Source organism: Pteropus vampyrus, unplaced genomic scaffold, assembly GCF_000151845.1.
Source record: "Pteropus vampyrus isolate Shadow unplaced genomic scaffold, Pvam_2.0 Scaffold7, whole genome shotgun sequence".
Lineage (NCBI taxonomy): Eukaryota > Metazoa > Chordata > Mammalia > Chiroptera > Pteropodidae > Pteropus > Pteropus vampyrus.
Genome location: NW_011888788.1, coordinates 9,708,421 through 9,723,160, shown reverse-complemented (window position 1 = coordinate 9,723,160; position 14,740 = coordinate 9,708,421). Strand labels below are relative to the sequence as shown.

Below are 14,740 nucleotides of genomic sequence, written 5' to 3'. Positions count from 1 at the left end.
CCGTGTTACTCAGGCCACAGCTTCATACATCTCGTGTTTAACATGTCTCTTGATTGCATCCTTCTCTCTTGTGCATGATTTAATCTCATGTTGTTTTGTTCGCCGTAGCCCTTAAGCATACAAAATCTGCTACTAATATTGCCAGTAGGAGGATTGACCTGGAAATTAAATTAAAAGTGATTAAGGACTACAAAGGTGGAAAATCAGTGATGATTCTTGCTTTCTGGTTAAGCATGTCCCATTCCACCATGGCTATGGTCTTGAAGAACAAGAACAAAGTGATGGAAACTGTTAAAAGATCTGCTTTATTGAAGGCAACAAAACAAAACAAAATTCAAGAAGGGCCTTTATGAGACATGGAGAAACTTCTAATGACCTGAATTGAAGACCAGACACAAGTGTATAGCTCTCAGCATCGTGATAGCTACAGTCAAAGAAAAATGTGATGTTGAAAGAAAATCTGGACCCAGCCAAGATGTTGAAATTACTGCCAGCTGTGGGTGGTTTAAACGATTTATTACATAATGTGAAGGTGAGTGGTGAGCCCTCAAGTGCTAATGTGAAAGCATCTGAAGAATTTTTGGAAACTAGGTAAGCTGATTATGGAGGAAATTTACTTGTCAGAGCAAATATTTGATATATGGCTGAAACCTCCATATTCTGGAAACTGATGCCTTAAAGAACTTTCATCCATAGGAGGCCCAAGTCAATGCCAGGTCTCCAGGCTTTTAATTTTTAAGGACAGGGCTAACAGTCTTGCTTGGGGGCCGTATTGCAGGCTACAAATTGAAACCTTTTGTGATCTGGCACAGTGAGAACCCCAGAGCCTTCAAGCATTGTCAATAAGTGTAGATTATCAATGTGCAACAGGAACAGTAAGAAACCATGGATGATTCAGCTTCTCTTCGAAGACGCCCTCCTGAATTGTTATGTTAGCAAAATGGGAAGTACTGTTTGGAGAATAACATACCTTACAAGATTTTGCTTATTGTTAATAATGCTCCCAGACATCTTCCTTTTACAGGTGGTTTTCATCCCATTCCAAAAGCGGTGTTTCTGCAAACACCACCTCTTTTATCTAACCAGTGGATCAAGGAGTTATAGTAGCTTTTAAAGCCTCCTACCTGAGGAAGATCTTTGCTCAGGCTATTGCTGCAAGTGAGGAAGACACTGAAAAGACACTGATGCAATTTTGGAAGGATTACAGCATCTACTAGGATTACAGACTTCAAAGGATTTGCCAAGGATGAAGAGATCACAAAAATCACCAAGGCTCTGGTTAGATGGCAAACAACTTTAACCTGGGTGAGGATAAGGATGACATTGAGGAGCTCCTGGAGGTGGTTCCTGAGGAATTGATAATGAGAAATTGTTGGAACTGGAGCAGGAATGCAGGAAAACATAGTAATCTCTCTGATATTGCTACCAATAATTTCTTTTTGGATATATCTCCTCGGGCAAGAGAAACAAAAGAAAAAATAAACAAATGGGACTACATCGAACTGAAAAGTTTTTGCACAGCAAAGGAAACTATCATCAAAACGAAAAGACAACCTACTTAATGGGAGAAGATATATGCTTATGATACATGTGATAAGAGATTAATATCCAAAATATATAAAGAATTCATACAATTCAACAGCAAAAAAAAAAATCCAATTAATAAATGGGCAGAAGACCTGAAAAGATATTTCTCCAAAAAGAAAATACAGATGGCCAATAGACATATGAAAAGATGCTCAAGTTCACTAATCATCAGAGAAATGCTATGAGGCAAGAAGAAAAGACTGAGGCAAGAGAAAAAGAAACTGCAGGAGAAGAGGAGAAGAACCCCCAAGAAAATTCACAGTAAATAGTTTAGCAGAAACTTTTGCAGACCTCAACAAGCTCCTTAAAAATTTTGAAAACATGGACCTCAACACCAAAAGATTTTCATTAATAGAAATGTTCATGGTTTAATAATCTGCTTACAAGTAAATCTATGATGAAAAAAACAAACCAAGGAAACCACCATGGATATACTTCTGAAAAGAGTGACACCTCCTCAGTAAGAGTCTAAAGCCAAGTCCTTTAGAAGGTATTCCAGAAGAAGCCATTGTAATCATAGAAGATGACAGCCCCATGCCAGTTATTGCCCCTGAAGACCTTTCAGCAGAACAAGATATGGAAGTTGAAGACAGTGATAGTGATGATACTGACCTTGTGTGAGCCTAGGCTAATGCATGTGTTTGTGTCTTAGTTTTTAACAACATCAACAAAAAAGCTTAAAAAGTAAAAAATAAAAATAAATAATAGAAAAAGATAATAAGGATATGAAGAACAATATTTTTTGTATAGTTGTACAGTGTGTATTTTCAGCTAAATGTTATTACAAATTCAAAAAGTAAAAAATTTTAACAGTTTGTGAAGTGTTACAGTAAGCTGAGGTTAATTTATTATTAAAGAAAAAAAACTTTTTAACTTAGCCTAAATTGTATGGTATTTATTATAAAGTATACAGTGTATACTATAGCAGTATACAATAATGTCCTAGGCCTTCACATTTACTCACCATTCACTCACTGACTCACCCATGGCAACTTCTAGTTCTGTAAGCTCCATTCATGGTAAATGCCCTATACAGATGTACCATTTTTTATCTTTTATGCAACATTTTTATTGTGCCTTTTTTATGTTTTTGGTATGTTTGGATACACAGATATTTACCATCGTGTTACAGTTGCTTGCAGTATTCAGTATAATGCATTCTGTACAGATTTGTAGCCTAGGAGCAATAGACTATACCATATAGCTAAGATATCTAGTAGGCTATACCATCTAGGATTGTGTATATGCATTCTTTGATGTTCACACAATGACAAAATCACCTAACAATGAATTTCTCAGAAGGTATCCTTGTCAATGTACAATGTGCATGACTGTAATCAGAGAATGCATTCTGTTGGGAAAAAAGATCTCTAAATATATTACTTAATATTTTGGAGTAATAAAGTTTTAATGTATTTGGAAATTATAGTAGAATACCTTAAATATTATTATTTATCCATCATATCTAATATACTGTATGTTTAGAATTTGAGACCGAACTGATTATGTGCTGACCCTTTTGCATTACATATAAATTCTTTTACTTTGGGGGTTTTTTGGTTTTTTTTGTTTTTTTTGTTTTTTTTGTTTTTTTTGAAATTGATTTATTTTGTCAAGATCTGCTACTTCCTCCCAAGTAGCAGATCCAAGTTTATATTGCTGTATATCTGTTGATTCAGTCAGAGATTTAGACATGGTTTTATACAGCTCACATTTCTCCTGAAAATTGTCTAGTAAAGTGAATTGTGTTTTTCTTATAAGAAACATTTTTGAATTGAAAGTTGTGTTTCTGATTTGGCATCCAGTAAATCAATGATCCTACCAGCAGTATGTCATAAAAAACAAATCTGTATAACCTCGAGTATATGTATAATTTAATACTTTTCTAAGTCATAGAAATTTGGAGATTAAGTCTTAGCTTAAAAGCTAAGGAAAGGACCTTAGAGATCATCTGTTATAGCTGTTTCATGATGTGCTTTGGGGCTCAAGACCCAAAGCACTACTTTTAGTTGCTTTATATATTTGAACTTCTACCAAATATGTTCTTTGATGGAAAAAATGGTGTATGTGGCAGGGGCGAATTGCATGCTTCTCATCTAGAGCAACTTCATTTTGCAGGTGATGAACCTGAGCACCAGAGCTTTAGGTTTTATTCATAGGCTAATCATTTCTTTATTCTGGGTCAAACCAGCATTTTAGATGTATCTGCTAATAATGTATAGTATAACCAGGGGTTCAGATTCCATCCTTGTAGCTTCCTAGCTGCATGTTCTTAGGCAAGTTACTGAACATTCCCAATCTCAGCATGCTCATCAGAAACAAAAGGAATTATTATATCCTTAGGATCATTTTCACTTTCTTAGAATTTAGAATGTGTCTGGAAAGATGATCTGGATTGACCATATCAGCATTTCAGAACATTCCATTAATTATTGGGGTTTTTTTAATGGACTTTGTGTCATCTAAATATGGAAGCCCCCTCCTTCCCAAATCCAACTATGACCTTCAAAAAATACTACAAAATGAAACAAACATCTTTATTATCAAAGGAGAGAACACAGTAGTCACATTCCCTTTACTTTGGCAGTAATGAGGATTTCGATGGACTGATAGATCAGGCTTGGGGCTTTTTTCACCTTCTCATCCCACTCCAGTTACTACATAAGCCACCTACACATCATTCAGGAGCTGAAGAATATAAGGAACAGAGATCGTTAGAGATAAAGTACAAGAGCGAATAACAGCATTGAAAGAATTAAACCATACAAAGTGGAATCTGAACTTAGCGGTCTTTTTGATCTTAAAGATTTGGCCTCACAGAGTGCTCGAGGAGTGATTATGAGAATTATTTCCTCTTTGGGTATTTCAACAGGGATTGCCCTACTAATCGATTTTTTAGTCACCTATAGTTTCCAGGGAATACAGGCTTTCACCCTGAGAAGATTTTTTTGTTCCAGAATTTTTCTTAAGAGACTCAAAGCAATAAAAGTATAGAGAAATTAAGTTTGAGCCTAAATAAAGGATTTTTCTTCAGTGTCTTGATCATGTATCTAGTTGCTGGGTTTGTTTATTTGTTTTGATTCGGTTAGGTTTATTGTTTGCTATTAGGAAATAGCTTTGATATGTTGATTCTACCTTATTCTACGATCTTGAAGTATTATAAAGTTCAGTGTTGCATTTTATCTTGTTACTCTATTAAATACATATAAATGACCTTTTTTGGCAAATTACATTTTTAAGGGACTGAAGATAGAACATTTTAAACAACTATTTTTGTGTTTTTCCTTAGGTCTTAAAGAAAGTGCAGAAGAGTTAGTCAAAAACAAACTGGAAGGAAAGGATAAACTGACCCCTTGGGAACAATTTTTAGAGAAGAAGAAAGAGAAAAAGAGACTGAAAAAGAAACAGAAGGTATCAAGGATAATTACAACCAAATATTTATTGAACAATAACCATGTATCAGGAGGTACCAGGTGTTTAGCATCCATTGTTTCAGTGTGTAACCACTCACTGGAGTAGGCCCCATCACTATTTTGAGAGAAAGGAAAGAGAAAACCCAGTAGGTTACGTGTTTTCTGCAAAAACTACATAATGTAAAAGCCTGGTAAAAACCCAGAGCCACTTTAATTATTATGCTCTAATATCTTGCATTTACATGCTACCTAAATAAATTACATAGTTTAGTTGATATCTAGATGTAACAGAGGTTGATTATATTTTATGTTTTTTGAGGAAGAGAGGTACATACAGACTTCTTAAGGAGATATACATGTGGAAGTATTTAATGTGAATGAAATTTTTCTATACATTTCTATTTCTGCATTTTTCACTTTTCAGTGTTATATGGATCTTTTAACATCTTATTGTCATTAAGCCTTTTTATTAAGGTTATTTCCTCTGTGGTAATATGTTACGTATGAAAAATCTGATTTGACTCCCATGATTCAGGGATAACATATTTTTCAAAGTTAGAGTCCTTAGGAATGACAGAGACCACTTAATGGTTTTCGCCACTGAAAATACTCATCTTGTCATCAAAATGCAGCATTCTGACATTAAAGTCATTGCCTTAATATGATACCACTAATCACAGAACTTTACAACTTGAGGAATCTATTATTTCTAGTCCATCCCTCTTGTCTTACAGTTCTAGAAAATTAAGTAATTCGTTTGAGGATTCATAGTTTGTTAATGGCCAAACTCCAGCTTTCTCCAGTGTTCTTTCTACTATATTGTATTATCTATGTACTATGTAAGAGTGTACATAATACAGCTGTGACCTTCAGTGCTTGTAAAATAGAGGGCTACAAAATTAAATGATGCAGTGGAGTAATTTTTGTACTCCTATTATGGTCAGTGTTGCTAGTAATGGATAGTGAAATGAGGAATGGGGTAAGAGCGCTGCCCCCATCGATATGCTGCCTTTCTTCCCTAGAACTTCCTTTAAAACTGAGCAGTAAAATATTTTTTAAATGGAATAATTCCACAAGTTATTAAGCCCTCAGTTTTTTGAAAGACTTACAGGTAGGTCTTGATGGAGTCGGTTGTCACTTTCAGAGACCTTTAGCAAGTATTCTCTTCAATTTTCATTTGGTAGGCATTTTCCCTTCATTAGTCTAAGAATAGACTTTTTTTAAATCAATAACATTAAAAATACATTTATTAAGTGCCCAATTTGTTCTAGACTGAGTGCTACGTACTGGACTTGTGATTCCAGCAGAACCCTTCCAACACCACAGGCTCTCCATACATAAAAGAGTTTCAAGAATTTTCTTCAAGTTAAAATTATTTCCCCCCTTTTCCTCTCTGTGACTTCAATTTTGATATCGAGAAATTATTACTGAAGAAACGAATACATGTTTATGTGCCATAGTTTATATGGCTATAGTTTAGATCTAAAAAAGTTAAAGAAATGTGAGCAAATATGTAGTTAGATATATAAATATTGTATAATTTTTCTTACAAACATATTACTGCTGAATCTATTATAATAGTTTGGTGAAAAAATTCTTAGATGTCCTATATTTAAAAGGATATTAATGTCAAAACAAATACTGTTTAGAGCTTGGTGGGTCTTATTCAGCATACAGGATGATGTTTAGCAATATGCATCTGATAACTTTCATTTCTCCCAAAAGCTCTACATAGTTTCTTATAGTTATTAAGCATTCCATAAAATTTTGTTGAACCAACAAAAGAATGACTCAGATGGGAGTTATTCAGTAAACATCCATTTTAAAAACTGGTTTAATTTTAGATTGAACTATGTGATTTAAAATAAATGATGTATTATTTTTCTTCACATTTATGTGATGGTTCTTGTAATAAACTGTATATATTTTATATTCAACTTTAAGGCTCTTGCTGAAGAGGCCAGTGAAGATGAACTTCCCTCTGATGTTGATTTGAATGACCCATACTTTGCTGAAGAAGTGAAAAAAATGGGTAAGCCAGCACACATTTGTAGTTTTCAGGTGGAATCTAAAGAAAAAAAGATGACATGGGTAGAAACAATAAAAGCTACTCATTCTTTTAAAATTCCTAGAATTTTTATACCTCCTTTAGTTCCTTATTAGTAGATCTGTCCTGTGGAGTATAACTGTTGATCAGATTAGGAAGTGTCATCCTATCTCCTATACATACAAGGAGTAATTTTAGTACAGGAAGCTTTTGAAAACTTGATTAATTTAACAGTTTACTGGGAATTTCTTTCCAGGACAGCACATACACTCCAGGTCTCTCTTTGCAAAAGGATATGAAGAATTAAAATGTTTATGTTTATGTGGATATGTTTATAAATTTTAAAAATTTTTTACATGTATATAAGCTTTTCTGCTGAAATATACAAAAACATCTATGCTTCATGTTACCCTTTTTGAGTTTATTTTGCTTCATTCTAACTAAAAGCCAGCTTCTTCCCCTTTTTTCTTGAATCTCTAAACTACCTAGTATCTGATTTCCTGTTTTCAAGGAGCCTTGTTTCCATTGCATATGTACCACTCATTCTTCCCTGAATGCTTTCATTCTTACCTTTTTGATATGTGTAAAGTGTGTGATAAGGTTCAGGCCATACTTGGACGAGTCAGTTGCAGAGACCACTGTAAGCATTTTCCATTTGTTCTCATGGATTTTGCCTGATCCGATACCACACACACGAGCCCCAAAAGGCTTGCTCCTGGAGCAACTCCAAGCTGGCATTGTAAAAGGAGAAGTATTTTATGAAGTTTCCCTGTTGCTTGTCCCTCGTGACTAGTGGGCCAGAATAGTTCTCAACAGGAAAGTCAAAATTGCTCAAAATTATTTCCTGGTTGTTATAGCCTTTTAGCACTGACATTTTATTGATGAAAAGGAGATCAAGATGAATAAAGTCTATTATAGCATGTGAGATTCTTAGGAATTGGAAAGGGAAATGGAAACTTAGCATGTTCTGCTTTTTATCATACCTGAGTGGTCATTTCTAGAAGATGATGGATTCTAGTCTTATCCTCTGATTTCAGGAAACCAAGTTTATTACACAGAGAAATGCAAAGCATTATAGTTTTTTTTGTTCTCATTCCAAAGTGCTTCATTTGGCATGTGAAATCTGGTCAGATTGCAGAACTTAGTATTCAAAGAGCAAATTAAATGGTTTGATGGCTCGGGGTAGCTTATTTCTTGGAATCAGCACATTTCAATTGTGAATAAGCTTTTTCTAAAGTCAGTCTCAGAAGTTCCAAGAGAAAGTATAAATAAAATTTGCTTGCTTTCAATATACTTTTTATTTCAGAATACTCATAGGAGTAATTATTTATATCTGGGCTTAAGTTGTTTTCTTAAAGCAAAAGAATAACAGAAAGGCTGAAAATATTTTTTACATAAAACTTATGACCAAAAAAATAGTATCTTGCCATGTTTGTTTATTCATTCTATCAATAAATATTTTGAGTGCCTACCAGATGCTGGGTACTCTGCTAGGCGAGAGATAAAGCAGTAATAACACAAGCAAGGTTATATTCCTTGAGAAGTCTATGGTTTTAGGGAAGACATACTAAACAGGTTAACAAATAAGAATATTATGAGAAGATGGTGTTTTAAAGGAAAAATAAGGTAATATAAAGGCTATAATGAGGAGGAAGAAGGAGAGTAGCTACTTTACATAGGGTAATTAAAGAAGGCTTCTCTGAGATGGTGACATTAGAGCTGAGACCTGTAAAATGAGAAGAAATCAGGCATAAAGAGCTGGAAGAAGAGCATTGCAAATGAGGAAAAAGTGGGTAGAAAGGCTGTGGGGTGAGAACTTCTGTTGGAGAAATTGAGACATCAGTATGGCTGGAGCATGGTCAGAGAGGGAGTTTGGTATGAGGCTAGGCTGGACAAAGGACTGACCCTGCAGGGCCTTGTTGTCATGGTAATAAATTCTACTGACAGTGGAAAGCCACTGAAGGGTCTTTAAGCACGGATGGGACATGATCTGGTGTATATTTGAATGTATTACGCTGGTTCCTGTGAAGAGAATAGATTGAATAAAGGCATTGGTAAGAACTGGGAGACTAGGCTTTTGCAGAGCTCTAGAAGAGAGATAAGGGCTGGTTTAGGTGGCATGCCAGTAATAAAATTGAAGGAGAAAAGTGAGTGGAATTCTAGATAATTTTGGAGGTAGGCTTGTTGGCATACTTGGATAAGGAAGAAATTTAGCATAACTCCTAGAATTTTTGTTTGAGTCTCTTAAAGAAAGTTCTTACGTTTACTGGGTTAAGAAAGAACAAGCTTTGGGTGAGAAGTAAGGTCAGTAGGTTCATTTTGGGTATAATTGCTTTGAAATATCAATTAGATATCCAAATGGAGGTAATAGTCTGGGAGATATACCGAGAAGTCACAGTGTAAATATAGACTTAGAAGTCAATAAAACAGTATTTCAAACCATGGGACTGGAAGTAGAAAGCATTGATGAGAGGAGAGTACAAGATTGGACCCTGAGGTCAGTTACCTTCTAGGTAGTACCTAGAAGGTAGAACGCTTAAGAAACTGAGAAGGAGCAACATTAATGTTTAGCAGGGCATATAGTTAAGTGTCATGGTTGAGCAGTTTTTTATAAGTGTTTATTTGAGCCAGAAGGACAGAGACATTTTAAACCAGATGGACTTGAGTACATTTATAACACCTTTGCCCTAGGCAATCCCATAGAGCTGAACTTATACACTTCAAAATATGGAGGAACTGAGTTCATTTGATTGATGCCAAATCTGGTGTTTGGATAGGGTTAGGAGCCAATTTGAGTACTAGAAATCTTTTCTTTTCTGTTTCCTTCTCTTTTTTGCCCCTTACATTGTAAATTTGCTATAATTTTTCTACTTTTTTCTAAACTACAAACGATTTCAAATGAATTTTTAAAATGTAGCGTACTCTTAGAATGAAGTGAAAGTTATTTTCTTTTAGAAATGAAATATTAGAAAAACTTGCTTATTGTCTAATTACATAAATTTTTTAATAAGATTTTGTTTTTGAAAAAGTAAGAATGAAATAAAGCACATCACATGTAAATATACCCTATTAAAATGTATCCTTTGTCTTGACAACTGTAGAAGTTTGATAAACCCACCGTGAAAATTTAATAATATGGTACCCATATTTGATTCATTCAACGAGTATGTTGAGTGCTTACCATGTACTGCTCACATTATGTTGTTTTCAAGTTTACAAATGCTTTTATGTGCATTCTGTCCTCTAAACCAAACTTCAGCCCACTTTATAGATGAGTAAACTGAAGCTCAAGAAATATAGTGAATTGCACAAGGGCTAGTGGTCAGTATTAGAACCTAAATCCTAATGAGTTCCCTTTATTTCTTGTAATCCTGAAAGTATATTGTATAGATCAAAGCCAGAGCCAGGACCCATATGTATAAGAGCTGAACACAAGGAACTGCTAGGTTGCCAAGCAAAGCCAGAATGCCCAGGTCCAGAGGAAAATAACAGACTGCATCTGATTGTGCGCAAGTGATTTTGGATGCAGGAACTTGATGCAAAAAGAGCGAATCACTAGGGTATTTACCACTCCTGTATGGTCAGTACTAAGACCATATATACCCTCCAGTGAATTCTGTTAACCAGTTTCTCATAAGAAGTGCTTAAGTAAACCCTCTTAAGGAAGTTTTTTTATAGGAACACCTCTATGACATTACAAGTAATGGAGAATGGAACAGATAGTCCTTTTATAGTTCAATTTTTTGCGACATCTTTTTCCATTGATATATCTGTTACATTTTTTGCATAAAAAAATAGTAACCACAGTAAGGATTGTTTAGATTTATTTTTTTAACTATAAAACTCTAACATCTGATTTCAAGTCTCTGTTAGTATTCAACTTATTAGAGTCAATCCATATGTACTTTTTGTAGCAGTCCCAAGAGATGTGGTTTCTTACTTGCCAAATGATTCATGAAAAATAAAGATAACATTTCAGAACAGGACTTTTATTTCCATACTTTTCTTCATTTAACTTAGGTCTGAAACTTTTCAAAGAGGAAAAATGCTTTTTGAAAAAAATAAATTAAGATGTGCCCTTTTAATATGATCTTGTTAACAGTGCAGAAAGGATCTCTACACGTTATTTATCTTTTGGCTAAACAGTTCAGTCTAGCACACAGTAAATTTTTCATGAGCAAAGAAATTTTCATCACGCTAAAATTGGATATCATTTTTAACCTTGACCATCTTGGAGCTTCTTTTTTTCCTCCCTTGCTACAGTCTTCCTTTCAAGTTTATTTTTATGACTTTTCACCAGGTTATTATAAAATCCGGAACAGTTCATTGTGGGCTCTTTGAAATTATTTCCCACAGCTGTATGCGAAGATCTTTATCTCCTTTTTGTATTAATCATACACAGCCTGATTTTTTTTTCCCTGTCATAGAATGATCTTCTATATATGTCACTTGTCCATTCACTTCAAAAGAAGCTCTTGCCTTAAGAGCATAGGAGCAGAGGTAAACTTAGAGTGTGGGAGTCAGACCCTAAGAAAGTGAAACTTTGATGATATTTATAAGTACATGCACAAATTTAAAACAGAAAAAGGTAAAATCTTAAGATATATCATTCCCTAAAAACCATTGAAATAGCAATAAAGATTTTCATTTTAGGGAGAGAGGCTGCATATAATAATGTTTATTGGAAATGCAGACAAATGCCTTGGGAATAGTGAAGGGTGAACCTGGCAGCATGTTTATTCTGGCATGTTCTCTCGGCTGGGCATGGTTGCATAAGTACAGCAGGGACTTAATGCACAAGTACAGCAGGGACTTAATGCACATAGAGCAGTTTTAAATCCTTTTTGAATTTTAGGCTTTTTTTTTTTATTCCCTAGTTCCAATTATTCAACCATCATTATATGTTCTGTGTATTTTACTTTGTTACTTCACATCAAAATGCATTTTAAATAGAAAGGGCTGTTACAGAAAGAATGACATTTGATAGTGAAGGAGTGTAGTGTAGTGGTTAACAGTAGAGGGCCTGAGCCAAGGTGCTTGGATGTGAATTACGGTTCCTTTACTTACTAAACTTCAAACAGATTATTTAATCTCTCTGTGCTTCAGTTCCCTCATCCACAGAATGAAGATTATAGAAAATAGGAATCTATCTCATAGCACTGTTGTGAGGATTAAACTAGTTAATACATGTAAAGTGAATAGAACAGTACTACTGCCTGACACATACTAAGTGCTGTGTAAACATTACTTGTTATTACTTTAGAGACTGTTGGTTTCTCTGAATTGGAAAGACAGAACACAGCTTATCCAAAAAAGACAGTGTCTGGCAGTACAGAGAAAACTGATACTGTGTTTTAACATCCTAGAGTAATAGAACATGGCTTTTTAGGATCAGAACCTTCTTATTTTTCAGACTTAATATTCCATACCTTAGCACCCTGAAGTCAATTTCCCTTGAACCCCTATCACTCCAATAGACACAAAATAGGAAGAAAAATTAAGGCATCAATATGATCACTAAGGAACCCAAGACATCTTTATTTATATATACACATACATATATATGTGTGTATGTGTGTGTGTGTGTCTGTGTGTGTGTAGTCAGACTATCGTAACAATAATAGCAAGCATTGTTTAGCACCATATTCCAGGCATTAACTAAGCTCTTCACATTTACTAATTTATTTACTCCACAAGAACCCTGTAAGGTAGGTGCTATTATTATAATCCCCGTTTCACAGATAAGGACACAGGCACAAACTGCCACAGCTAGAATGTGGTAGAACCAAGATTTAAACCCAGGCCAACTGCTCCAGAGTCAAGTGCCCTTAACTGCTGCTGCACATTATTATCTCTCATGCAGGACGAGACCATCTCATCTAACATCTTGTGGTCTCCAAGAGTTCTGGAGACCCTAGAAATACAAGCAGTTTTCCAATCAGAACTTACTTTTATCATAAGTAATTTTGCCTGATAATAGAGCTAGAAAGTTAACCAAAGATCAAACTTGTCTTTAGAAAAAGAGAAAGGGTTTTGTTAAACTTTTACTTACAGGTAGTTACTGTCAAATTGTTATTATAAAGATGAATTTTTCATTTTGCAGATGAGTTTTTTAATACAGAGTTTTAAGAGTTTATATATTCAAATCACTCGTTTGGTTTTTTGGGTTTTTTTTTCCTTTGTGATTTCCTGTATTCTTATGGTAAGAAAATATTTTTATTTAAGATCAGGTAGCTATTCTCCTGTATTTCCTCATATGATTTTTTTTTCTTAATGTTTAACTCTTTAATCCATCTTTAATACATTAAATTTAACTCTTTAATGCATTTTATTTGCCCATACACTTTAAGGTGATACTTTGATTTTTTTCTTCCAGAACAAAACAAATTGCTCAGTACCAATTATTGAATAATCTCTTCTTTTTCCAGTGATGTACGATGATATATTTTATTATATACTAAGCTATACTGTTCTGTTTTTCTCATAAATAGTTCATTATTTTTTGGATATTTTCACTCTGTAGTACATTTTAGTATACTGTATCACTATTGTAGCTAATCTAGTTAATCTTTGCAAAGATTTCCTTGAATGAAATTTTATGTAGAATTTCATTAAATATATGTATTTTATTATGAATGAATATTGAATTTTATCAAATCTTCTATATCTCTTAAAATGATCTTATGGTTTCTCATTCTTAGTTGATGATATATAGCAAAAAAGTATATAATTACTTTCAGAAGAAATTACTTCTTTATAGTAATCAGTCACTCCATCCAGATGTATTGTATTTATATCACTCATAGTCATTTCTCAGTAATGTTTTTTTACTTTATCTGGTTTCTATACATTTATTGATAAAATTATTCGTAGATACTTGCATTTTTGTTCCTAGTTTAGACATTGTTGCTGATAGACTTATAATTTTTAACCCTCCTATGTTGGTTTATTGTGCCAGGTATAAAAGAAAAGGAAAAATCAATGAAATCTGCAAAAGATAGCATATCTCCAGAAGAAGATGCCGAAATAGAAAAACAAAAGGTAAAACATGATTATTGTTTCATAATCAGCCAATAGTTGATATGTACAATTTAAATGAAATTATCCACATGAATTTCTATTATCCCTCTCTAATAAAAAAAATAAGTTATTTTAACTAAAAATTTATAAGTAAATTGTAAAACACATAATTAAATATTTTAGCAGCACAATTTTATTTTTTTTTCTTTTAAGTTTATTGGGGTAACATTGTTTAATACAATTATATAATTTTCAGGTATACATTATGATTTGACATCTATATATTCTATTGTGTGATTACCACACAAAGTCCAGTTTCTTTCAGCTACCATATATTTGATCCCCTTTACCCACTTCAACCTCCCCTAACCACTCCCCTATATTTGATCCCCTTTATCCCATCTACCTCTCCCCTCTTCCCCCACCCCCTACCCTCTGGTAACCACTGGTCCATTGTCCATGTCCATGAATCTATTTGTCCTGTTCATTTGTTGCTTTTAGGTTTATATCCCACATATAAGTGATATTATGTGATTTTCAACTTTTTCAGTCTGGCTTATTTCACTTAGCATGATTATCTCAAGGTCCATCCATGTTGTCGCAAATGGCAGTATTTCATCTCTTCTTATGGCTGAGGAATATTCCATTGTATATATGTACCACAACTTCTTTA

General features: G+C 34.0%; 1 protein-coding gene across 1 annotated transcript in view; it reads left to right on the top strand.

Annotated features, from left to right (window-relative positions):
- ESF1 (ESF1 nucleolar pre-rRNA processing protein homolog) overlaps nucleotides 1-14,740 on the top strand; it is a 60,087-nt gene that overhangs the window by 40,536 nt on the left and 4,811 nt on the right. Inside the window, exons 10-12 of the mRNA XM_011370314.2 lie at nucleotides 4,877-4,998; nucleotides 6,945-7,032; nucleotides 14,006-14,088. Of these exons, the coding sequence (XP_011368616.1) occupies nucleotides 4,877-4,998; nucleotides 6,945-7,032; nucleotides 14,006-14,088 (293 nt within the window). The remainder of the gene's footprint in view (nucleotides 1-4,876; nucleotides 4,999-6,944; nucleotides 7,033-14,005; nucleotides 14,089-14,740) is intronic.